Consider the following 26601-nt stretch of genomic DNA (forward strand, 5'->3'; position numbering starts at 1 on the left):
CGGGAAAAGCAGCTCGCTCCGAGCGGCGGAGGTTGAAAGGCGGAGCTACGGAAGCCAAGAGGGACCATTTCTGGGCGTATAAAAAAACAAACAAAAAAACCAACAACCAAGGCGGGGAAAAAAAATAAAAGGAACGTGGAGGCGAAGGGAAGGTAGAGCCGACCCACGCGGATACGCAAGACCGCAGGGGGTCTTCAAACTTGGCCCTTTTATGACTTGTGGACTTCAACTCCCAGAATTCCTCAGCCAGCTTTGCTGGCTGAGGAATCCTGGGAGTTGAAGTCCACAAGTCATAAAAGGGCCAAGTTTGAAGACCCCTGGGGTAACTAGACTCCCTCCACACCTTCAAATGAGGCCAAGAGGCCAGAAGTCATAAAAGTCATAAAAGGGCCAAGTTTGAAGACCCCCTGCGCAAGAGTTTCCTCAGATGGAACCGGGGCAGCACGGGAGCGTTTTGACCTCGGACGCCGGGCGTGGCTATTCGAAAAGCGGCGCTCGGAAGACCAAGCGGGACTTCCGTTCTGCGGTTGCTGCTGCTATTTTTAGCTAGTTCGCTAGGTTTCTTCCCGGTGGGGAATTTTTTTGTCAAGGGCTATTTGGAGGGCTTTTTCCCCTCCCCCTCTTTCCCGCCTCCTTGAAAGCGAATGTTCCGCTGCCATGGAGGCGCGTCGCGCAGTTGTTGCGGTTAGTTGCGGCCGAGGTGAAGGGGGCTGCTGGTTGATGGGGACGTCAGGCCGAGTTTACTAAGGCTTCATTTTCGTGAATTGATTTTCGTTGCAGGGGCCCGAAGCCGTCGGGAGTAAGTGGCCGAGCAGGGCCTGTTCGGTGCTCTGTTGCCTTGCGGTGGTCGCCTTGCTGGCGCTCCTGATAGCCGTCGCTTGCCTGGCGCTGCGAGGTGAGGCAAGGAGGGAGAGAGCGGTCCCCCTTCTCGAAACTGGGCGAAGAAGACCTAACCTTAATCTTAAAAGTCATTTTCATTGGCAATGGGATTTTCCCATGAATTTTACGGTGGTCCAAAAACTACTTGAAAAGCGAAGCTGTCCATGTTGCTTTTCTTTTTTTTTTTAAAAAAAACTCTCAAGGATCTATCCCTAACATTAATTTTTGGCCACGACTCCAAGTCTTTCTTTCTTTCTTTCTTTCTTTCTTTCTTTCTTTCTTTCTTTCTTTCTTTCTTTCTTTCTTTCTTTCTTTCTTTCTTTCTTTCTTTCTTTCTTTCTTTCTCCGCCCTTTTCCCAAAGGACTCAGAGCGGTTTACAAGGCAAATTTTTTTTTAAAAAAAAATACAATATAAAATTAAAATTAAATTAAGTCTAGCCACAAAAAATTAAAATCACAATTTAAAAACATTAAAACCCCTCAGTCCAGACCAGATAGCTCAAAGAGCCAGGTTTTTAGGTCCTGGCGAAACGAACGAAGGTCAGGGGCAGTCCGGAGTTCTGTTGGCAGTTGATTCCATAGGGCAGGCGCACCCACAGAGAATGCCCTCCCCCTGTGGATCGCCCGCCGGCACTCCCTGACCGGCGGCACCCTGAGGAGGCCCTCCCTGTAGGAGCGAACAGGAGATGGGAGGTTGATCTAACCTTAACCTAAACCTAGTTTCATTTTCTTGGCAATGGGATTTTCCCATGTATTTTACTGTGGTTTACAAAAAACCTCAAAGGAGAAACTGTCAATGTTGTTTCCCTTAGAACAGGGCTTTTCAACCAGTAGTACATTGGCACCTGGCAGGTGGTACGCAACCATCCTAGAAAAGTGGTAGCGGGGGAGGGGAATGAGCTGAACAGGTGGCAGCACCGCACAAGCCTGAGGGAGAGATGGCTGGTGCTGCAGGGCTGTCAGGGCTCAGCGGAAGTGCCAGGATCAGCGCTTCTTAGGGGCTGTCAGGGCTTAGCAGAAGCGCCAGGATCAGCGCCAGGCTCCAGCTGAAGGACTACCTGTACTTCATCACTTTTTTCCTTTTTGTGTGTGTGTTCATCAAGTCTTGCTAGGTGATTAGTGGTACTCAGATGTTACCATATTCTAAAAGTGGTACAATGGGTGAAAAGGTTGAAAAGCCCTGCCTATCCCTGCTCTGCACCTGTCCAGTGCGAAGGTAGAGTCCCATCCCTTGGCTTCTGGGTTGACTGCCAGGACAATTTTTTTACTATGAGCACACAAGCCCACATTAAAAATGAAATTATGTTGTCTGCTCTTTAAAAAAAGTATATACCCATATGCATACACACAGACACATATATGAATAACTGTCCATTTTGAATACATAGCGGAAAAAGGAAACTTGAGAGTTAAGGGTAATGCTATATGGAACAAAACTGACTGAATCTGAATGTTCTGCTTAGGATACCATGAAGCCCCCTCCAAAAGGTAACAAGGAAAACAGGTCATGCAAAGGATGTGTAGCGCCCCAGACAATCCTATGAACCTTGCCCACTTATCACTTATGTGCTATGTCCTGGATAAAAGGTAGTGAACTTTTTGCCATCCTTACTGCTCTCTGTACCGCCTTCCTGTCTGAAGCAGTGATGCTTCCAAACCAGACAGTAATGGAATACGAGAGGATGCTCTTGATTGTCCCTCTGTAGAAAGGACAGAGGGGAATGAAGATGTGCTTTTCTCATGCGACGCAGAAAATGCAGGCACTCTTGTGCCGACTTAACCAGTGTTTCTCTGTTGAATGACCAAACTAGTCTACTCGTTAGCTGCACACCCAGAAACCTGATGCTGCTAACCACCTCCACAGAAGAATCATTAATACTCAGAGATCTGTGGTTTTGCCTACCATTTCTGAAATTGACAATGATCTCTCTAGTTTTTCCTTCGTTTAAAACGAGGCTGTTTTTGTTACACCAGTTCACCAAAGCCTGTACTTGTGGTAAGCACCCTCATTGTCGTCTTGAATAAGACCCACTATACTTGTAACTTGTCATATTTAAATCCACATTCAAATTCAGATCAATTTCAATCTCATCCTATTGAGTTTATTCTTCTGTGACATCAATACACCATCTCTTTATGGAGTCTTATATTCTTAAAATTAATTTTTGAGTCAATTGTTCAAAAATATCCCTCAAATATGTAACGAGAGTAGCTTATTTCATTCTTTATTAACAACTTCAATTTAAGTATTCTTTAATGGCACTTTATTTCCTTTTAGTTTCGTCTATATCCAACCTTCAAAGTCCTATCTTATGTTTTTCTTCCAAAAAACCCTAAACAGCTTCCCATGTGAAGGATTTTTAAAGTCTTTAAATTCTTTTAAGAGTCTCACTCACTGAATGCAAAAAAGTTGTTTTAAACCAGTAAAAAACTATTTCAACCATCATCAAGAAATTAAGCACAGCCAAGCTTTTTGTCCACAAAGGTTGAATTACAACTGTAAGCTTATATGGTTTCCTTTAATTCCCAATTGCTCTACTCATATAAGCTGAACTCAGAACCTCAGTTCCTATAGCCTATTACACAGCTGTCCAGAGTGTGCATGGCTATCTCACAATCTCACCTTTCTTTGGAGAGATTGCACTAGCCAGGATCCAACATCCAGCTGTTGTCTGTCTAAACACTGTCCTGCTTAGGGATGTGTAGCTCACCCTAGAGACCACAGGAAGTCGATGTATGTTTCAGAGAAACAAAATCACAAAATGGCTCTAATTTTATTAGGGTTTATCAACTCTAGTGGAAATACTGTTGCCTTAAATTCTGGGGGGCTAAACAGGTAATTTTTATGATGAACAGCATTTCATTTCCTAAACTTCTTGAGTAAAGTTTTTAGCTTTGTAGATTATGCGTATGTATGTATACATATGTTATACATATATACATAGCATTACACACCATTGCAAAAAGTCTTAAACATAATATGTTTGATATTGATCCTTGTGCAGGCCATAATAAACTCCATAATGCATATGCACATATACAAGTATTAGTACTATAAAAGAGCTTAAAAATAAGTACCATATGATTTGTTTTTCCTGTACCTATATTTATTACTGGTACTGGACTTTGGAACACATTAATATTAATCCAGTTTCACCTGAACTCACCAATACATTATCATCATGTCAGGAGAAGTGGCTGTGATAATATAAATAAGACTTTGCTGTCTTCAAAAGAGTGACCTTTGTCTTTCAAATGCAGATGGTCTGAATGTTGTCCTGATGGGTTTGTTCTACTGTGTTGTGCCATGCATTTGTGAAGTAGTTTTTTTTGTTTCTCCAATGTACATGTCTCACTGCATTGTACTGCATATATCACATTGCTCATTATGTCTGGGTGTTTAAGTTAAGCTTTCTTTAGGCATAATGGAAAATCAAATATAAGATGAAACGTGTGTCCCAGTACAAACAACAAAGAAATAAGGCATTCTTGTTAGCATAATTGTGTGAATTCAGCCGGTATGGTTTAAAACATTCTTTTATGATTTCAAAGTGAGAACAAACTTGATCTCTTCAAGCGTTAAACCTTTTTTTTAAAAAAAAAATCACCTTTTTAAGCAGGTCAGACGTTAGATGATGACTGAGCCGATCATTTTATCAGGCATTACACTGCTCAGGGTGTGTTTTTCTTTAAAAGAAACGTGTTAGGAAAGTAAATTTTTCTTTTTTTTATTAAAGAGTTTTACAGAAACAAAATTTTAAAATACATCCCCAAATTCCCCCCTCCCCAAACCACCCCACTCTCCCCCCCCCCACTTCCCAGAGCTAAATACAGGGTTATAGTTATAATAATCATATTCTAAATAAGGATTATCCATAATATAAAATTAACCAAGTTCATAATGTGCTTTAACTCCCCTTTAACATAGATACATACAAAGTACTAAGACTAAAATCAATAACAATATCCCTCTAAAATCTACTCATAAGCTAAATGGTCCCATATTTATTCTGAATATAATCTATCCATCTCCTCCAAACTGAAATATATCTTTCCTGTGAATGATCTTTCAAATAGGCAGAAATCTTAGACATTTCTGCAAGATTCGAAACTTTAAACACCCATTCTTCTATAGTAGGCAAACTATCCTTCTTCCAATATTGTCCCACCAGTAACCGTGCTACTGTTATCATATTCAACATCAAATTGATTTCTTTAACATCGCAATCTACAACAATACCCAATAAAAACAATTGCGGAGAAAACTTTATCTTTCTCTTTAAAATCTTTTGAATGTTCCACCAAATTTTAATCCAAAAAGCTTTTATATTTCTACAAGTCCACCACATATGAAAATAGGTGGCTTCTAAACTACCACATCTCCAACATTTAGACTGTAAGTTAGGATACATGTTAGACAACTTCTTGGGATCCAGATGCCATCTATAAAACATTTTATAAAAATTTTCTCTTAAATTTTGAGCCTGAGTAAATTTAACATTTCTGACCCAAATTATCTCCCAAGTATCCAGCGGAATTGGTTCCTGAATATCTTGTGCCCACTTTATCATACAATCTTTAACTAATTCCGTTTCCGAGTCCAATTCAATTAAAACATTATATATCCTCTTTATATGTGCACAATTTAAATCTCTAATTTGTTTTACTAAATTTTGATCTGTAATTGTGATGCCAACCTTTTCATCTGACTTCCACCTAGCTTTCAATTGAGTATATTGAAACCAAGAGTAAACTTATATTTTCTTGTCTTAACTCCTCTAATGATTTAAGTTGCCAATCATTCCCTTCCAGTCTAAGTAATTCGTTATAGGAAACCATATCCAAACTCACTCCCATAGATTCACCCTCTATCGCGTGCCCAGATCGGTATTTTATAATTTAACTTATAATAATACTTTTTCCAGACACGCAACAAAGCACTTCTAAGGATATGAGATTTAAAAGCCCTATCCACCTTCTTATCATAAAGCAAATATGCATGCCATCCATATACCAAATCCCAACCCTCAAGATGAAGTATTCTCTTATTAGTTAAATTAAGCCAGTCACTAACCCACGTCAAGGCCACCGCATCTTAATACAATTTCAAATTCGGCGCCTTGTCCCCCTCTTTTCCTAGCATCTTGTAAAATCTTAAATTTAACTCTTGGTTTTTTCTCCATCCAAATAAATTTATTAATACCCTTCTGCCATTGATCAAGGTTGGCATCCTTTTTCAATATAGGTATCATTTGAAACAAAAAAAGAAACTTTGGCAGAACATTCATTTTAACAACTGCAATTCTTCCCAATAAAGATAATTGTAGTTTTTTTCCAATTATTTAAATCCCTTTGTACCTTCAACCATAGTGTTTCATAATTATTCTTATATAATTTTACATTTGAGGCTGCAATATACACTCCTAAATATTTAACCTTCACTATTTCAGAACCTGTTAATTTAGTTAACATATCCCTTTCACTCATAGATAAATTCTTAGATAATATCTTAGTCTTATTACTATTCACCTTGAACCCAGAAACTTTACCATACTGAGTTATAATTTTGATCAAATCTATAACCGACTGTAACGGTTGAGATACTGTCACAACCAAGTCATCAGCAAAAGCTCTCAATCTATAATCATTCTGTTTTATTTTAATTCCCTTTATCATAGAGGACTCTCGAATTTTAATTAATAAAATCTCTAATGTTAAAACAAACAATAATGGTGATAGGGGGCATCCCTGTCTTGTACCTTTTTCAATTTTAAACGTCTCTGTTAGCCCCCCATTAATTATAATTTGTGCAGTTTGTTGTTGATATATAGCTTTAATAGAATATAGAAAACCTTCTCCAAAATTCATCTCCTCAACAACTCTCAATAAAAATTGCCAATTCAATTGGTCAAAGGCTTTCTCTGCATACAAAAATATCAATGCTGCAGGGACTTGGTTGTTCTTATCCAAGTATTCAAGCAAGTTTACATTTTTTTTTTAAATTCCATTTATATCCCGCCCTTCTCCAAAGACTCAGGGCGGCTTACAAGCTTAGCAGTAGCCTTCATTCTATGTATATGCCTGCTTGTTAGGGCTTTCACACACATGTCTTACATTATATTTCATATACCTTCCAGATATAAATCCCAATTGATCACTATGAATCATTTGTTTCAAAACTTGCATTAATCTATTAGCCAATACTTTAGCAAAAACCTTATAATCTGTATTCAAAAGCGATATAGGTCTATAATTTTTAGGTTGAGTAAGGTCTTGATCCTCCTTTGGAATCAGTGATACAAAAGCTGTCCTCCATGATGGAGGAACTGCACCTCCAGTCTGAATTTCATTAAACAAAATCTTTAAGGGTTCAATCATTTCAGGCAACAACTTTTTATAGTAAATTGCTGTTAATCCATCTGTTCCCGGAGCCTTGCCCAGTTTCAGCTGTTTAATAGCTAAAGAGATTTCTTCTGATGTTACTGAGCAATTCAACTCAAGTTGTTGCTCTTTTGAAAGTCTCGGAAAATGAGCTTCCTGTAAATACTTATCTATATCTAAAACTTGTATGTTTTCTCTAGAATATAATTTCGAGTAAAAATCTAAAAAACTCCTTAATCAAGTAAATTTTTCAAGCGCCAAGTTTGAACTTCTTTGTGGACCACAGTAAAATGCATGGAAGAATACTAAGGCAATAAAAATCAATCTAGAGTTGGATTAGGGTTAGGTTTACATGGGGTAATAACTGAAAACTAAGGATAGGAATAGATTCTTAGCGGTTTTCTAAGGAAAGTGACATTGACATCCTTCAGAGCTGGACCACAGTAAAATTCATGTGAAAATCACATTGCCAATGAAAGTGAATATAGAGCTAGGATTATGATTAGGGTTATGTCTACCTGGAGTCATGACGAAAAACTAATACAAGGGATAGATTCTTTCAATTTGGAGTTGTTTGTCAACCACATTGAAATACATGGAAAAGTCCCATTGCAAATGAAAATGAACTTAGGGTTAGGGTTGGGATTCGGATTAGGTCTCCTTGGTGTCATAGTGCAAACCAAATGCTAAAGATAGATTCCAGAGGTTTTTGAAGGAAAGGAAAGATGACAGCTTTTCATTTGGAGTTCTTTGTGGACACCGATAAAATAGATGGAAAAATCTCATTGCCAAAGAAAATGAATTTAGGCTTGGGGTAGGGTTAGGTCTCTTGGAGTCATAGCCAAAAACTATTACTAGTGATGGATTTCTAGAGGTTTTTGAAGGAAAGGAAAGGTTTTTTTTATAATCTTTTATTAATTTTCTATTATTACAATTCATTAGTGCTTAATGAATAACGTGTTTTCTGGGTTGATTTGTTTTGCTTAGTAATACAAGTTACGTTCTTACACTCTATCCTGTTTTTCCAGCCATTGATACAATAGGTTCCATGTGTGAAAATATTCTGTCTTCTTTTTTCTTTGATTCTCAATGTAAGTCTAACCATTTCAGCACAGTCTAGTATTTTCTTGATTATCTCTTCATCCAATGGTGTTTTTTCATTTTTCTAGTGCTGAGCAAATACAATCCTCGCTGCTGTTAATACATGTAATGGGTTTTTTAAATAAAATTTATTAATGTTTCCATACATACGTGTTTCCTAACATCTTTTTTAACCAAGTATGTATTTTTGTCAAACTTTTTTTTTGCTTTTGTCAAACATATACCAGGATATTGGTTACATTTCCAGCATTCACTAGATATTTTTTCCCGGTACTCCCATGTTACACCTTTGCTCCGCGAGCTGCATTGGTTACCAGTTGTCTTTCGGGTGAGGTTCAAGGTGTTGGTTACGATCTTTAAGGCCCTACATGGCATGGGTCTGGGATACCTCAGGGACCACCTGCTGCCGGCATCGACTCCCCTCCGCCCTGTGCGTTCCCACAGAGAGGGCCTCCTCAGGGTGCCGCCAGTCAGGGAATGTCGACTGGTGGCCCCCAGGGGGAGGGCCTTCTCTGTGGGTGCTCCGGCATTATGGAATCAACTGCCGGTGGAGCTCCGGATGGCACCAGACCTCCGAACTTTCCGTCGGGGCCTGAAGACCCACATGTTCGAATTAGCTGGTCTGGCCTGATGGGGGATTATGGGTTTTTAATTGTTTTTTAAATTTGTATTACTGTTTTTAATTGGGCATGGGTTTAATCCTTTTTTTAATTTTTGTATTGTCTTTCTTTTATATATGCCCTGTGAACCGCCCTGAGTCCCTACCAAGGAGAAGGGCGGTATATAAATCAAATAAACTATAACTATAACTATAACTATATATTTATAAACATTTTTGCTAATCTGACAGGTGGAAGATGACATCAATAGTAGTAACTGTGAGAGGGATCCTGGAGTCTTAGTGGACAATCACTTAAATATGAGCCAGCAGTGTGGTGCAGCTGCCAAAAAAGCCAACACAGTGCTAGGGTTCATTAACAGAGGGATAGAATCAAAATCACATGGAGTATTAATACCACTTTACAATGCCTTGGTAAGGCCACACTTGGAATACAGCATCCAGTTTTGGTCACCACGATGTAAAAAAGATGTTGAGACTCTAGAATAGGGCTTTTCAACCAGTGGTACGGGTACCACCTGTGGTACATTGGCACCTGGCAGGTGGTACACGACCATCCTAGAAGACCACATAGGAGCCGTGACCAGGGGGGCTTTTGCACAGGTTCGCCTGGTGCGCCAGTTGCGTCCCTATCTGGACCGAGACGCCCTACGCACAGTTACTCATGCGCTTGTTACCTCCCGTTTGGACTACTGTAACGCTCTCTACATGGGGCTGCCCTTGAAGACCACTCGGAGGCTTCAACTGGTGCAGAATGCGGCCGCGTGAGTTGTAATGGGGGTCTCCCGATACTCCCATGTAACACCTCTACTCCGCGAGCTGCATTGGCTTCCGGTTGCCCTCCGGGTGAAATTCAAGGTGCTGGTTATTACCTATAAAGCCTTACATGGCCTGGGTCCGGGCTATTTGAGGGAACACCTGCTGCCGGCATCAAACGCCCTTCGCCCAGTGCGCTCCCACAGGGAGGGTCTGCTCAGGGTGCCGCCGGTGAGAGATTGCCGGCGGGTGACACCCAGGGATAGGGCCTTCTCAGTGGGAGCGCCTGCCCTCTGGAACCAGCTGCCGGTGGAGCTGAGGACTGCCCCCGACCTCCGATCATTCCGCCGGGGCCTGAAGACCTGGCTCTTTGAGCTCTCAGGCCCAGGCTGAGGAGAAATTTTTAATTGGGGTTTTAAGTATACAGGATCAATTTAATATTTTTTAATTTGGTTTTTTAACTTTTGTATGGTGGATTTTTTAATTCCCTGTAAACCGCCCTGAGTCCTCAGGGAATAGGGCGGTATATAAATGTAACTAAATAAATAAGTAGTGGGGGAGGGGAATGAGCTGAACCGGTGGCAGCACCGCACAACCTGAGCGAGAGACGGCTGGAGCTGCAGGGCTGTCAGGGCTCAGCGGAAGCACCAGGATCAGCGCTTCTTCAGGGCTGTCAGGGCTCAGCGGAAGCGCCAGGATCAGCGCCAGGCTCCAGCTGAAGCTCAGTGCTGATCCCGGCACTTCTGCTAAGCCCAGAGGAAGCGCCGATCAGCTGGATTGTTGCAGCATCTCCAGGGTCTTGTGATTTACATTCAGATGCTTGGCAACTGATTCATATTTATGATGGTCACAGTGTCCCAGGGTCATGTGAAGTGACCAAAACCTGCTGTAACCACCCACCAGACAGGGGAAATAAAAACCAAACCCCACCCCACCCCTGCTGCCAATCCTCAACAGAGATGCTCACAACAGTGTAAACCTCGGATAGGAGGAAGAGCACTGCCAGGCAGGCAGGCAGGTGTCTTGCTCGGCTGTGGCTTGGGGCACTTTTTTCAGTGCCATTGTAACTTCAAACAGTCACTAAGTGAACTGTTGTAAGTCAAGGACTACTTGTACTTCATCACTTTTTTCCTTTTTTTTTTTTTTTGGTCATCAAGTTTTTGACACCTTGCTGGGTGACTGGTGGTACTTGGATGCTGCCATATCCTAAAAGTGGTACAGTGGGTGAAAAAGTTGAAAATCCATGCTCTAGAAAGTACAGAGAAGAGGCAACAAAGATGATTAGGGGACTGGAGGCTAAAACATATAAGTACGGCTGCTGGAATTGGGTATGTCTAGTTTAATGAAGAGAAGGACTAGGGGTGACATGATTGCAGTGTTCCAATATCTCGGGCTGCCACAAAGAAGAGGGAGTCAAGCTATTCTCCAAAGCTCCTGAAGGCAGGACAAGAAGCAACGGATGGAAACTAATCAAGGAAAGAAGCAACCTAGAACTAAGGAGAAACTTCCTGACAGTTAGAGCAATTAATCAGTGGAACAACCTGCCTCCAGAAGTGGTGAATGCTCCAACACTGGAAGTTTTTAAGAAGAGACTGGACAGCCATTTGTCTGAAATGGTATAGGGTTTCCTGCCTGAGCAGGGGGGTGGAATAGATGACCTTCAAGATCCCTTCCAACTTTTACTACTACTACTACTACTATTACATCTATAAAACATTTTATATAGGTTTTCTTTATATGAAGTTTCCATTGTCAGTTCATATTTTCTTTCTTTGTTCATCCTCCATTTTCAAATTCAATAAAACATTATACAATTTCTTCATCAGTTTTTCATCAAAAATCAACAACACCTGATCCATGGTGTCATAGCTAAAAACTAATATTAGGGATGTATTTGTAGACATTTTTGATGGAAAGTTGACAGTGTTTCAAACTTTCCTTCAAAAATCCCTACAAATCCATCACTACTGTTAGTTTTTTTTCTATGACACCAAGGAGACCTAACCCTAACTAACCCTAAACCCTACAGGTGAAACTCGAAAAATTAGAATATCGTGCAAAAGTTCATTTATTTCCGTAATGAAACTTAAAAGGGGAAACTAATAACGTATTTTCCGGCGTATAAGACGACCCGGCGTATAAGACGACCCCCTACTTTTAAGAAGTTTTTCAAGGTTTTTTGTCTTATACGCCGGAAAATACTTACATGTCCTGCCCTCCCTGTCCGTCGCTGAGGAGGCGAAGGCCCGACTGGCCCCGCCGGCCCTCCCACTGCTCTCGCGCTTCTGCTGGCCCCCGGGACGCAGCGTTTACGGGCGGCAGGCAGCGCCGGAGGGCAGCCGCCACCCGCCACGGCCAGCACCCCTCCTGCTTTCCCCCCCCAGACCTTGAACTTCTCCCATTTGGCGCAGGGCGGGGCAGCTCCGCCCGCAGGCTCTTTTTCATGTGCCACTTCCCTCTCACCGTCGGCCGAGGCGCGCTTGGCCCGGGCTCCCGGTCCCTCTTCCCGCCCGGCTTCCCGCCCTGCCCCTCATGGAGCTGGACTGGGCGTGCAGCCTCTCGGTGTGGCTGCTTTTCCTGGGCAACCTGGCGGTACGGCTCCTGCGCTCGGACCTGTTGCTGAGCCGGCGGCTGCTGCTGCGCATGGGGCTACTGCCCCTCAGCGCCGCGCTCACGGCGGCTGCCTGCTGGCTCGTCTCGGCCAGCACCACCCGGCGGAAGCGCAGCATCGGACGGGAGCAGGGCTTCCCTGCCGGCTCCCGTCCAATGCTCTTAGGGAAGAGTGAGCCGGCAGGGAAGTCCTGCAAAAGGACGCGCACGCAGGACTTCCCTGCCGGCTCCACGCTCTTCGCTCTTGAGGCAGCTGCTGCCTCGAGAGGGAAGAGCGAGCCGGCTCTTCCCTCTTGAGGCAGCAGCTGCCTCAAGAGCGAAAAGCGTCGGACGGGAGTCGGCAGGGCAGTCCTGCACACGCGCGAACTCCCCAGCTGCTAAGGAGCAGCCGGGGAGTGCGCGCGTGCGCAGGACTGCCCTGCCGGCTCCCGCCAGACGCCACCCACTGATTTTCCGGCATATAAGGCGACTGGGCATATAAGACGACCCCCCAACTTTTGAGAAGATTTTCAGGGGTTCAAAAGTCGTCTTATACGCCGGAAAATACGGTATATGAGATAGACTCATTACATGCAAAGCAAGATAGTTCAAGCCCTGATTTGTCATAATTGTGATGATTATGGCGTACAGCTCATGAAAACCCCAAATCCACAATCTCAGAAAATTAGAATATTACATGCAATCAATAAAACAAGGAGTGTACATAAAACAATATCGGACCTCTGAAAAGTATAAGCATGCATATGTACTCAGTACTTGGTTTGGGCCCCTTTTGCAGCAATTACTGCCTCAATGCGGCATGGCATGGATGTTATCAGCCTGTGGCACTGCTGAGGTATTATGGAAGACCAGGATGCTTCAATAGCAGCCTTCAGCTCTTCTGCATTGTTCGGTCTCATGTCTCTCATCTTTCTCTTGGCAATGCCCCATAGATTCTCTAGGGTTCAGGTCAGGCGAGTTTGCTGGCCAATTAAGCACAGTAATCCCACGGTCATTGAACCAGGTGCTGGTGCTTTTGGCAGTGTGGGCAGGTGCCAAGTCCTGCTGGAAAATGAAGTCAGCATCCCCATAAAGCTCGTCTGCGGAAAGAAGCGTGAAGTGCTCCAAAATCTCCTGGTAGACAGCTGCGTTGACCCTGGACTTAATGAAGCACAGTGGACCAATACCAGCAGATGACATGGCTCCCAAATCAACAGACTGTGGAAACTTCACACTGGACTTCAAGCATCTTGCAGTGTGTGCCTCTCCATTCTTCCTCCAGACTGGGTCCTTGGTTTCCAAATGAGATGCAAAAGTTGCTTTCATCAGAAAAGAGGACTTTGGACCACTGAGGAACAGACCAGGTCTGTTTTTCTTTAGCCCAGGTAAGATGCTTCTGACGTTGTTTGTTGTTCAGGAGCAGCTTAACAAGAGGAATACGACATTTGAAGCCCATGTCCAGGATCCATCTGTGTGTGGTGGCTCTTGATGCACTGACTCCAGCCTCAGTCCACACCTTGTGAAAGTCCCCAACACTTTTGAATGGCCTTTTCCTAACAATCATCTCCAGGCTGCGGTCATCCCTGCTGCTTGTGCACCTTTTTCTTCCACACTTCTCCCTTCCACATAACTTTCTATTAATGTGCTTTGATACAGCACTTTGGGAACATCCAACTTCTTTTGCAATTACCTTTTGAGGCTTTCCCTCCTTATGGAGGGTGTCAATGATGGTTTTCTGCACAACTGTCAGGTCAGCAGTCTTCCCCATGATTGTGATTCCTACTGAACCAGACTGAGAGACCATTTAAAGGCTCAGGAACTCTTTGCAGGTGTTATGGCTTAATTAGCTGATTAGAGTGGGACACTTTGAGCCTAGAATATTGCACCTTTTCACAATATTCTAATTTTCTGAGATTGTGGATTTGGGGTTTTCATGAGCTGTACGCCATAATCATCACAATTATGACAAATCACGGCTTGAACTATCTTGCTTTGCATGTAATGAGTCTATCTCATATATTAGTTTCCCCTTTTAAGTTACATTACTGAAATAAATGAACTTTTGCACGATATTCTAATTTTTCGAGTTTCACCTGTACATTCATTTTTATTGGCAATGGGATTTTCCCATGTATTATACTGTTCTCTCCAAAGAAGTCCAAGTGAAAAGCTGTCAAATTTCCATTCCTTCAAAAACTTCTACAAATCCATCACTAGTATTGGTTTTTGGCTATGACACCAAGGAGATGTAACCCTAGCCCCAACCCCAACCCTAACCCTAAATTCATTTTCATTGGCAATGGGATTTTCCCATATATTTTTTCTTCATAAACAACTCCGAAAGAAAAGCTGTCAACTTTCCTTATAAAACCTGTAGAAATCCATCACTAGTATTAGCTTTTGGCTATGACACCCTGGAGATCCCTAACTCTAACTCCAATCCTAACCCTAACCCTAAATTCATTTTCATTGGCAATGGGATTTTCCCATTTATTTTACTGTTCTCCATAAATAAGCCCAAATGAAAAGCTGTCATCTTTCCTTTCTTTCAAAAACCTTTAGAAATCCATCACTAGTATTAGTTTTTCCCTATAACACCAAGGAGGCCTGACCCTAACCCTAAATTCATTTTCATTGGCAATGGGATTTTCCCATGTATTTTCCTATTCTTCACAAATAAGCCCAAACGAAAAACTGTCAACTTTCCTTTCCTTCAAAAACCTCTAGAAATCCATCACTAGTATTAGTGTTTGGCTATGACACCAAGGAGATCTAACCCTAACGCTAACCCTAAATTCATTTTCATTGGCAATAAGATTTTCCCATGTATTTTACTGTTCTCCACAAAGAACTCCGAAAGAAAAGGTTTCAACTTTCCTTTCCTTCAAAAACCTCTAGAAAATCCTCACCTGTATTAGTTCTTCCCTATGACACCAAGGAGATCTAACCCTAACCCCAACCCTAACTCTAACCCAGGGGTCGGCAACCTGAAACAGTGAAAGAGCCACTCAGAACCGGTTCCCTCACAAAAGGGAAAACTGGGAGCCACAAAAAAGGATGTGCACGCGTGTGCATGTGCAAAACAAGAGGCTTGACAGAACAGTGGAGCCTAAGGGGACACATGCAGCCGCCCTGCCCCCTCAGCTCTCATTCACTCGCCTTTGCTTGGAAAAGCTTCTCTCTGGCTCTCATTTATTCATGTTTTGTTTGCAAAAGCTTCTCTCTTGCTCTCTCATTCCCTCACTTTTGCTCTAAAAAGCCTCTTTCATGCTCTCATTCACTCACACTGCTCAAAAAACGTTTCTCTCTCGCTCTCACTCACTCACCAACTCAAAAAGCCAGCCGCAGCACCTCCATTGACTTCCATGGGGACGCTTGGCAATTAAAACCACTCCTGCTACTGCTGCTAACTTTTTCACTTGCTGCTTGATTCCGATTTAACCTGAGAATCCCCGGATGCCACTGCTGGGGGTGGAGGAGGCTGCCCAGGTTCGGCCGTAGCGAAAGTCAACAACAGTAGTGGTGGAGGTGGCGGCGATGCTGGAGGTCTGCCGCATCTCCGTCAGCCTCCGCTTCCCCCGCAGAAACAAATCCGTGCCGGCCCCCATGGCAGCAGCGAGCCCCAAGGAGCAGGCAATCGCTCCGCCAGCAGCAGCTGCTGTTGGGGCTGGAGTGTCTTTGGCGGCAGGAGTAGCAACGCCTGCCTTCCGGGTGGAAAAAACCGGTTGGCAGTGGCAGCAGCAGCGGTTGCTTTTCAGGCAGCTTAGTGCCCTTGCTGAGATATGGAGGTGCTCCAGGCCCGTGCTCCACTCCTCTCCACTGTTGGTGACTCTGAACAGCTGGCCCCGACCTCTGCCAACTGGAGCCCATCGGTGGAGGTCAGGGCCAGTGGAACAGAGTCGTCAGCTGATCAGCGGCCCTGTGTATGCATCCTCCCGGGCCCACGGGAGCTCTGGTGACTCCGTATGGCCAGCCCCGAACTTCACAAGTGGAAATTGAGGGAGATTGCCAGGAACAGGAGATCAGCGTTTCTCAGCCCGCGCCGATCTCGCGCTCCTTACACTCTCCCTCTCTTTCAGTTTGCTTTCTGCATTTGGGATGAAGACTCGAGATTCAGCGTTCATGACTGATCACCCAACCAAGAAGAAAATGTGGATGACATTTTGTACAAGCAATCTGTAATTCATCCAAAGTGATATGAAATAAGAGCTCCTTACAGTCTCCCTCTCTTTGTTTCAGCTTGCTTTCTGCATTTGGGACGAAGACTCGAGATTCAGCGTTTCTCCGCGCCCGCTGATCAGCACGCGTGGAGAAACGCCCATTCCCTCTGCTGAGTTGTCCCAGTTGCTTGCGTTGCAGAAGGGTATTTGGGATGAAGACTCGAGATTCGGCGTTTCTCAGCTTTCTGAATTTGGGACGAAGACTCGAGATTCGGCGTTTCTCAGCCCACACTGATCTCGCCCTCCTTACAGTCTCACTCTCTCGAGTCTGAAGTCTTCATCCCAAATGCAGAAAGCTGAGAAACAAAGAATCTCGAGTCTTCGTCCCAAATGCAGAAAGCGCTGATCTCGCCCTCCTTACAGTCTCCCTCTCTTTGTTTTAGCTTGCTTTGTGCATTTGGGACGAAGACTTGAGACTCGAGAGAGGGAGACTGTAAGGAAGGCGAGATCAGTGCAGGCTGAGAAACACCGAATCTCGAGTCTTCGTCCCAAATACCTGCCTTCTGCAACGCAAGCAACTGGGACGGCTCAGCAGAGGGAATAGGCGTTTCTCCATGCGTGCTGATCAGCGGGCGCAGAGAAACACCGAATCTCGAGTCTTCGTCCCAAATGCAGAAAGCAAGCTGAAACAAAGAGAGGGAGACTGTAAGGAGCTCTTATTTCATATCACTTTGGATGAATTACAGATTGCTTGTACAAAATGTCATCCACATTTTCTTCTTGGTTGGGTGGTCAGTCATGAATGCCGAATCTCGAGTCTTCGTCCCAAATGCAGAAAGCAAACTGAAACAAAGGGAGACTGTAAGGAGCGTGAGATCAGCGTGGGCTGAGAAACACCTATCTCGTGTTCTTGGCAAACTCCCTCGATTTCCAGTTGTGAAGTTTGGGGCTGGCCTTACGGAGTTGCCAGAGCTCCCGTGGGCCCGGGAGGATGCATACACAGGGCCGCTGATCAGCTGACGACTCTGTTCCACTGGCCCCGACCTCCGCCGACGGGCTTCAGTTGGTGGAGGTTGGGGCCAGCTGTTCAGAGTCACCAACAGTGGAGAGGAGCAAAGCGCGGGCCTGGAGCACCTCCATATCTCGACAAGGGCACTAAGCTGCCTGAAAAGCAACTGCCGCTGCTGCCAACCTTTCTGTTTTTTCCGCCTGGCAGGCAGGTGTTGCCACTCCTGCTGCCAAAGACGCTCCAGCTCCTTGCCAATGAACGGATTTGGAGGCGCGTGCGTGTGTACACACACACACACACACAGAACTCTCCCTCCCCGGCACGCCCCATCTGACCAACCCACTCACCTTTCCAGCAGTCCTCCCATCTCTTCCTCCGCTGCTGCCATGTGCAATCCGAGGAAGAAAAGAGGTTTGTGGGCAGTCCCACAAATAGCTTGTGGGAAGTCCCACAAACCAAAGAACTTCAACCAATCAATTTAAGCTTCGCAAGTTTTTTTTCCCATGAGAAGTTTGAATTGATTGGTTGAACTTTTTTAGTCCCACTTTTTTTTTAGACTGCACATGGCAGAGGACTGGGAGCTGCAGGATACGGCTGAAAAAGCCGTATGCGGCTCCGGAGCCGCGGGTTGCTGACCCATGCCCTAACCCTAAATTAATTTTCTTTGGCAATGGGATTTTCCCCATGTATTTTACTGTTATCCACAAACATTTCCAAATGAAAAGCTGTCAACTTTCCTTTCCTTCAAAAACCTCTGGAAATCCATCACTAGTATTAGTTTTTGGCTATGACTCCAAGGAGACCTAACCCTAACGCTAACCATAACCCTAAATTCATTTTCATTTGCAATTGGATTTTGCCGTGTATTTTACTGTTCTCCACAAACAAGCTAAATGAAAAGTTGTCAACTTTCCTTTCCTTCAAAAACCTCTAGAAATCCATCACTAGTATTAGTTTTTAGCTATGACAGCAAGGAGATGTAACCCTAACCCTAACCCTAAATTCATTTTCATTGGCAATGGGATTTTCCCATGTATTATACTGTTCTCTCCAAAGAAGTCCAAATGAAAAGGTGTCAAGTTTCCTTTCCTTCAAAAACCTCTAGAAATCGTTGTTGACATGTTTTTAAATCTTGACTGAGGTCCACCTGTGGTAAATTAAATTTTGGTGGGAGGCCCTGGATGAAGTGGGAGTGGCAATGTGGGTGCGGCAAATTGTCCTAGACCCATTTGAGGAGATTAAATATAAGGTAAAAATATAGGAAAGGGATATAGATTTGGCTTATTTGATCAAGATTAAAATAGATTTGTTTTTATTTCTGGTATCCCTTAATGAACTTTTGCTAATAAGGATTGATAAGACTTTTAGGTTTTCTTTATACTTAAGAGATGAAATACAGGATGAATAGACTATTTGCTGTATGTTAAGAGATGGTGACCAGTTACTAATTTTTTTTATACTTGAGAAGAGGCAAGAAGTTACTTTTTTATATATTTTCCTTTTACCTTTTTTATTTCTACATTTTTTATTTTTAAATTTTTTGTAGTTAGTGTTTGTTTTCTAATTGTAATTATAATAATCAAAAATTATTAAAGAAAAAATAAAAGTATTTTTATTTACAGATCCAGGACATGAAAAAGAGAAAATGGCTAGTCTAGAAACCAGCATTTTAGGTGAGGCTTATTTTCTAAGTTCATTTTGGAATTGTGGCAATTTCCTTATATTTGATGGGAATCCTTTTTAATAGAAATAGAACATTTTTCATTTCATTCATAAATGAATGTATGCTGCTGTATCATTAAAATACCTATAACAGATCTGTTTTCTTACCTATAAGTTTGAATTTTTGTAGTTACTTTTTGTTTTCTAATTGTAATCTTTAATAAGAATTATTTAAAAAACAAAACATATTATTGGTCTGTATCTAGTAATAATTTTTATGGTGTTCCTCATACAAAAAACATTTAAATTTCAAATTGTATCAAATTGTGTAATACCCACAGAGTATGCCAGTGCTAAGAATTTCAGAGTTTTATCTGTTATCTATTCTACCCACTCCATTTCTCTGTTTAAATGGATGATCACTTTCGATAGATAAATAAGATGAAAAAATAAAAGTGCAAACAATAACCATGACTGCTATTCTGAAAACAGTTAAATGGAGGCTGGTCCTTTATAATTAAGGGACTAGCTAAATATATTTTGAGTTATGTTGTGCTTTTTCCTTGGACATGATGTAAGTCTATTAACTTTTTGATTTATTCCAGATACTTGTTAACATTTCTTGATGGTAGAATTGGGACATTTTTGTTAGGGATATGCAAATTTGAAATGTATACTAATTGTATCAGAAGTGTGTTCAAGGTCAAAATGACCACGTTTTGAAACAGGAAAGTTGTGAGGTTGTGCACTTCCAGACATACTGGACCAGCTGTTTCTAACTTAAAATGGGGCATTTTGAATTCAACATTTTGCATATCGTATATTAATGCTGAAGTTATAATTTTGAGATTTCATTATTTACATAATTTTTTTTAATTCAAAAAGGAGTTAAATGGTAACAAGAGCTAATATAAAGAACAGGGAGAAGAAAAGGGAAAAAAAAGAAAAAGCTAAACATGCAAAAAGAATGAATAAAAAGAATTAGTAGTTTCTTATTTTCTTTACAGCAATTATAAGTACAAATACAAAATTACCTGCTATAACTACCAAAAATCTCTTTTTTTCTGCAATCTATTTTTCTTATCAAAAACATTAGTCATCGGTTCATTTTTTTTCTGTTTCATGCAAAAAGACTATCAGGGGTTTCCATTCAACAACAAACATAGATACTGTCTTTTCTCTACTCAAGGAAATAAATTTAGCCATTTCTGCAAGTTCCATCATCATTACCAACTGTTCTTTCATTGAGGATGGTGCCAAATCTTCCCACCTTTGTGCCCATAATAATCTCACTTCAGTTATACTGTATAAAAACAGTATGCTTGTCCATTTTTTTTATCCCATTTATATCCCGCCCTTCTCCGAAGACTCAGGGCGGCTTACAATCTAAAGCACAAATCAATGTGCTTAGCAATAGCCTTTATTCTGTGTATATGGCTGCTTATTAGGGCTTTTCCCCCTCCCAAGCGGCATTATTACAAAGTCAGCTTATTGCCTCCAACAATCTGGGTCCTCATTTTACCTACCTCGGAAGGATGGAAGGCTGAGTCAACCTTGAGCCTGGTGGGACTCGAACCTGCACTAATTGCAGGCAGCTGGTGTTACTTAAGGAGGCGTTAGCCCACTGCTCCACCAAGGCTCAAGAACGACCTTCTTGTTTCAACTGCATATTAATCTTTAAGATTCTCTGAATCAGTGTATGAATTTACACCCAAAACTTTCTAGCCTTCCTTATTTACATTTGACTTTTTCTTCCATAAGGATTTTGGAGTCTTCTTATTCTAGCCATGATGACCGGGCTGTCGTGTTGCAGTTTTTCCTGGACAGTTATCTATTTTGATTCATTTGAACCAGGAATGTTTCCTCCAACTCCACTCTCACCTGCACGATTTAAGTAAGTATCGTTTTAGAGAGAATCCAGTGTGAACAGATATTGGGCTTGGAAATTTGCCATAAAGAAATTGATACAATATGCATACTGTGTTTTCACATGGCCACCTGTATTACTGAGGAGTTTCCTAGGCCAGGGGTAGGCAACCTTGGCTCTTTTATGACTCGTGTACTTCAACTCCCAGAATTCCTGAGCCAGCTATGCTGAGGGGAAAGGGAGAGGTTTCCAAGCTTAGCCATGCTGGCTCAGGAATTCTGGGAATTGAAGTCCACGAGTCATAAAAGAGCCAAGGTTGCCTACCCCTGTCCTAGGCTAATGATTTGTAGTGTAGCTTAGATTGTATGCAACATCATGAAATCTGAATCTTGAAGTTTAATGACATTTTTGTAACAATGTAGAGACGGATGTGTTATTGAGATTAGAAATTTTTTTGCAATGACGGATGAATAGAGTGGAGGAAATGTGGGACTTAGTTTTTTGTTAGGATTACATCAGTGAGGAACTATAATACCCAGAGATGAAAGAAACAGAATTTGTGACTAAAGAGTGGATTTGGATTTGATGTAGACGTAAAAATTAACTATTTGGTTATTTTAAGATTTTGTTTAGATTTATTTTTAAATTACTGATTATAAATAAGTATATTTGAATTAATGACTGGGTAATTACATTTGTTTAATATTGTAAAAATATTATAAATGCTATTAGGGTTAGATATTGGTTATATTATGGTTAACAGAATAAGAGATGATTACCTGTTATTTATTTATATCTGTACTGAAGAAAGTTGGAACTCTTTTTTCTTTTTTTTCTTTTCTCGCCTCTTCTTGATTCCTTTTTTCTAATTTTTATTTTATACTTTATTTTTTCTTTGAAACTTAACTATTTTTAAAAAAGAAATATGAATCTAAAAATAAATTTATTTGTTTTAAAAAATTTTTAGAAAATTTTATTAAATGTACATTTAAAAACAAAAGTGGACGTGATTCAACTTCCCTAGCTACAACACTACTATTAATATTACCTTATGTTACAGAAAGAAATAACAAAAAAATTAAAATACATTCTATGACAGGACAGAGTATACAAACTGTACATATAACATCTGTACATTTTTTAGTAAACTGTCTTTCAGTCATCAGCGTTATATTTACATATCTTTCAGTTGTGTCCTGATATAGGTGCTGATAAGAAATCCTTACATTATCAACCAATCAACCAATAGTCATCTCAGCGATCCTCCTTATATCTAACCAATTATACAAATTTTGCCAAATTTCATATTACTCCGTTTCAGTCTTATGTTTGATCTCTAGGGTTAACCTGTCCATTTCGTCGCAGGATAAAATTTTATCTATTATTTCTTCTTCAGTGGGTGTTTCCTTTATTTTCCATTTTTGGGCATATGCCAATCTTGCTGCGGTTAAAATATGCTCTAATAAGTAGAAAGGTGGTTTGCTGAGTTTCTCGTTAATAATCCCTAATAAGAAGGTTTCTGGTTTTAAATCAATTTTTTGTAGTAATATTTCTTTCAACCAATTTTTTATCCACTGCCAAAAATTTTGCGCTTTTGAACATTCCTACCACATATGATAGTAAGTCCCTGGAAGCCTTCTGCATTTCCAGCACGTTGGTGAGATTTTTTAATCTATTTTTGCTAACCTTGCAGGGGGAAGGTGCCATCTATAAAATCTTGTACAAGTTCTCTTTATAGGAGGTGGCTAGAGTTAACCTCCTATTTCTATCCCATAGTGATTGCCAATTATCTAGGTCAGTACTATAACCAAAATTTTTACTCCAGGTTAACATTGTTTCTTTTACTTGTTCTTCTAACAAATCCTGTTCTAATAAATATTGATATATCTTTTTATCATTTGATCTTCTGTTCCTGGAAGAATTTTATCTAATTGTGTATGCTCTAATTTTATCCCTGGTTCTTTTTTTGTCTTTTCTGTATCGTGACTGTATTTGTAAGTATATATACTTACTTAAAAATAAATTTATTGAAGGCCACACAATTGTATTTGATAAGAAAATGGCTGTAATTTAAACATAAATTGCAAAAAAGAACAACAGAATAAGTAGATTAATTTGTGTGTCTTAAAGAAGGGAAACTGGATGGAAAAATTTTAAGTGGAAATGATGGCAGAAAAACGTGTGTGTAGTATATTGTGAGGAACTGTATTTGTCAAAAGAAATGAAAATGGCTATTGTGAGAACGGTAAAGTACTTAACAGTGTGGTAAAGCAAGAAAATAAGGATCAAGAATGAATGAACCACAAATTTACTTTTAAATGGGTTCAATAATTTGCTTTTATCTAATAGAAATTGCCTTTTGTTGATTTTTCTATTAGAAGCAATGTTCACATTTGTATACTAAGGCAACAAATTAAGCAGTTTCAGGAGTTGGCCAGCAGAGTGTGTTGTAGCATAATTTTTTACAACCCAAAGTATAAAATTCATTTTTTTCCTTGAGAATTCCAGAAAATATAAGCATATTGTAAAAAAGATGTAAAATTCATATATAATAGGTCTTGATTGGCCAATCAGAATTCAGTCAGTTGTGTTTGGGTTCAATGTTATTCTTACTATCAGAATATGATACATAACTTACAGCTAGAGACTTCGTTGACCTTGGATGTTAAACAGAGCCAGGCTTGGTTACAACCAAAATGGGAGACCACTTTGATGTGTGCCAGATTGTAGGCTAGACTAAGAATTAAAAAATATACAGTGCATTCAGAAAGTATTCAGACCCCCTGCACTTTTGTCAATTTTGTTATTCTGCAGGCTGATTCTCCAGTTGATACAATTCATTTCTTTTCTCATTAATCTACACTCAGTATCCCATAATGACAAAGTGAAAAGAGACTTTAGAAATCTCTGTAAATTTATTAAAAAGAAAAAAACCCTGAAATATCACATTGGCATAACTATTCTGACCCTTCGCTTCAATTTTGTTGAAGCACCTTCGGTGGCAGTTACAGCCTTGAGTCTTTTGGGGTATGACGCAACAAGCTTTGCACACCTGGATTGGGGGATTTTTCTGCCATTCTTCCTTGCAAATCCGCTCAAGCTCAGTCAGGTTGGATGGTGACCGTCAGCGGACAGCCATTTTCAGGTCCTTCTGGAGATGTTCAATAGGATTCAAGCCATTCTTGTGTTGCCTTGTGCTTAGGATCATTGTCATGTTGGAAAGTGGACCTTCAGCCCAGTCTGAGGTCCTGAGCGCTGTGGAACAGGTTTTCATTGAGAATATCCCTGCACCTTGCTCCATTTAGCTTTCCCTCAACCCTAGCCAGTCTAGGTGAAAAACAGCCCCATAGCATGAGGCTGCCACCACTATGCTTCACTGTTGAGATGATATTGGGCAGGTGATGAGCGGTGCCTGGTTTCCTCTAGACATAAAATTTAGAATTGAGGCCAAACAGTTCAATCTTCGTTTCATCAGACCAGAGAATCTTGTTCCTTACAGTCTGAGAGTCCTTCAAGTGCTTTATTTTGCAAACTCCAAGTGGGCTTTCATGTGTTTTGCATATTCCAAAAGAAGGCTCTGGCAAACAGTGTATGTACTTCTCCCAAGATTAGCATATTTTTATGTGTAGTTTTTATGGTATATGTTGGTACATATGAATAGACAGATATACAGTAAGTCTAAACGTGTCAGGTTAAATAATATTCATTAGTGTTTTCATACACTGACTATATTGTGTAGTGATAGTTTAAAATAACGAAGAAAGCGTCTTTAGGCTAGTGGCTGGTCTGTGTTGGCACAGACATATGCCTAAAAATCAGTTGGATGGCCTTAAAATTTATTGTGAGCATAGCACTCCACAATTCCTTTTTATCCAAATCCTGTTTGATTGGGATATGGTAGCATGTGTCACCCAAGAAGAATTCTTACATTGTTTCATGGGTATAAAAACACAAACATTTTTAAGACTACACAAGAAAGTTATTGGCAATTTTTGCCATAATGGTTTATAAGGCTGGCTGGTGTCCATATAGGACATTGCTGCAAATCTTAGGTGATGACTAAATGCAAAAGTTTGTATACAAATTTAAAATACCGAGCAGGAATTAAAGTTTTTGAACACTGAAAAGGACAGCTCACTAGGTGTTATTACTGTGTTCAGAGGCAGATAGATATTAGCATATAGTAAGCCTTAAAGAAAAGAAAAGGGACGCAGTGGCTCAGTGGGTTAGGACGCTGAGCTTGTCAATCAGAAGGTTGGCAGTTTGGCGGGTCGAATCCCAAGTGCCGCGTAACAGAGTGAGCGCCTGTTACTCGTCCCAGCTTCTGCCAAACTAGCAGTTTGAAAGCACGTAAAAATGCAAGTAGAAAAATAGGGACCACTACGGTGGGAAGGTAACAGCGTTCCGTGCGCCTTTGGTGTCTAGTCATGCCGGCCACATGACCATGGAGACGTCCTCGGACAAGCGCTGGCTCTTCGGCTTTGAAACGGAGATGAGCACCGGCCCCTAGAGTCGGAAATGACTAGCACGCATGTGCAGGGGAACCTTTACCTTTACCTTAAGCCTTAAAGTGAGAGCAGCTTATCTATGTGAAATGTTTCATGGCTTGAAATATCTGTCCTCTCTAATCTGTTAGTCCACTAATTGATCTTCTTTTCTTTTCAGGCGACTGACAGGACATTCTTTTCACATGGGCTATAGTATGGCTATATTGAATGGAATCGTGGCAGCTTTCACTATAGCCTGGTATCTTTTATAATCTGCTTTTAAATCTGTTTTTTCAGAATATAGCCCTTGAAACCAAATCAGATAGCCATTTTTATACAATATGATATTTGCCACACTTCTCTTGTTTGTTTTGTATAATGTTGCTGAGGGGAGAAATATTAAAACACATGAACTGATGCAATTTGACATGAAAAGTCAACCCATGCGTTTAAGGAACCATTGCCACTTTCAGATTCCACTTGACAACCTCATCTAAGAATGATGTTTAATTCTGAAGACCTTCCTACAGTCGTTTTTTGTATACCATTAAATAAATTTAAAATAAGTTCTTATCTTGATATGTCTCATAAATAGGAACAATTTATGGAATTTGTTCTTTATACTAAGTAATTCAAAGTGTTTTATTTACTGGAATTTGATTTTTTTATATGTTATTGATTAACAGGGGTCATTTATCGATCTTAAATTGCTTTTAAAGGTTTTTTTAATTGATCCAATGATTTAAAGTGATGTTTGCCCATGCATGTATTAAATATGCAATATTAACCCTTCTGCCTTCCCAGTCTTTACGCCTCAGATGCTCTGTATAATAGCAGACTCATTTCTAGAACCCCATGGACTAGAAATTACTGGAAACAATTATCTAAATAGCATGATGTTCTTGGATAAATATTGCTAAATTGGTATTTTACAGTATTTGCAACTATTTAAAAATTAAGGTATTTACAGTTGATTAGGCAAAATGAAAAAGATGGAAATCTACATTATTTGTAATAAGTAAAAATGTACACGTTCTTATTAAAATACAGGGAGTGCAGAATTATTAGGCAAGTTGTATTTTTGAGGATTA

The 26601-nt window shown here is 40.9% G+C and overlaps 1 protein-coding gene across 1 annotated transcript; it reads left to right on the top strand.

The window, feature by feature from the left end:
* Positions 1-507: 507 nt before the first annotated feature.
* ARL6IP6 (ARF like GTPase 6 interacting protein 6) lies at positions 508-26089 on the top strand. Its single transcript, XM_083350489.1, has 5 exons — positions 508-684; positions 781-895; positions 19117-19167; positions 20918-21050; positions 25689-26089. The coding sequence occupies exons 1-5, from the start codon at positions 658-660 to the stop codon at positions 25780-25782; spliced, it is 420 nt and encodes a 139-aa protein (XP_083206615.1). The 5' UTR covers positions 508-657; the 3' UTR covers positions 25783-26089.
* The last annotated feature ends 512 nt before the right edge of the window (positions 26090-26601 follow it).

The sequence above is a fragment of the Vipera ursinii genome (assembly GCF_947247035.1).
Source record: "Vipera ursinii genome assembly, chromosome: 1".
In the NCBI taxonomy this organism is placed as follows: Eukaryota; Metazoa; Chordata; class Lepidosauria; order Squamata; family Viperidae; genus Vipera; species Vipera ursinii.

Excerpts from the sequence above, each read along its gene's own strand:
- ARL6IP6 (XM_083350489.1), top strand. The coding sequence starts at position 658 with ATGGAGGCGCGTCGCGCAGTTGTTGCG. Across the intron at positions 685-780 it reads CGCGTCGCGCAGTTGTTGCG|GGGCCCGAAGCCGTCGGGAG; the intron begins GTTAGTTGCGGC and ends TTTTCGTTGCAG. Across the intron at positions 21,051-25,688 it reads CTCTCACCTGCACGATTTAA|GCGACTGACAGGACATTCTT; the intron begins GTAAGTATCGTT and ends TTTTCTTTTCAG.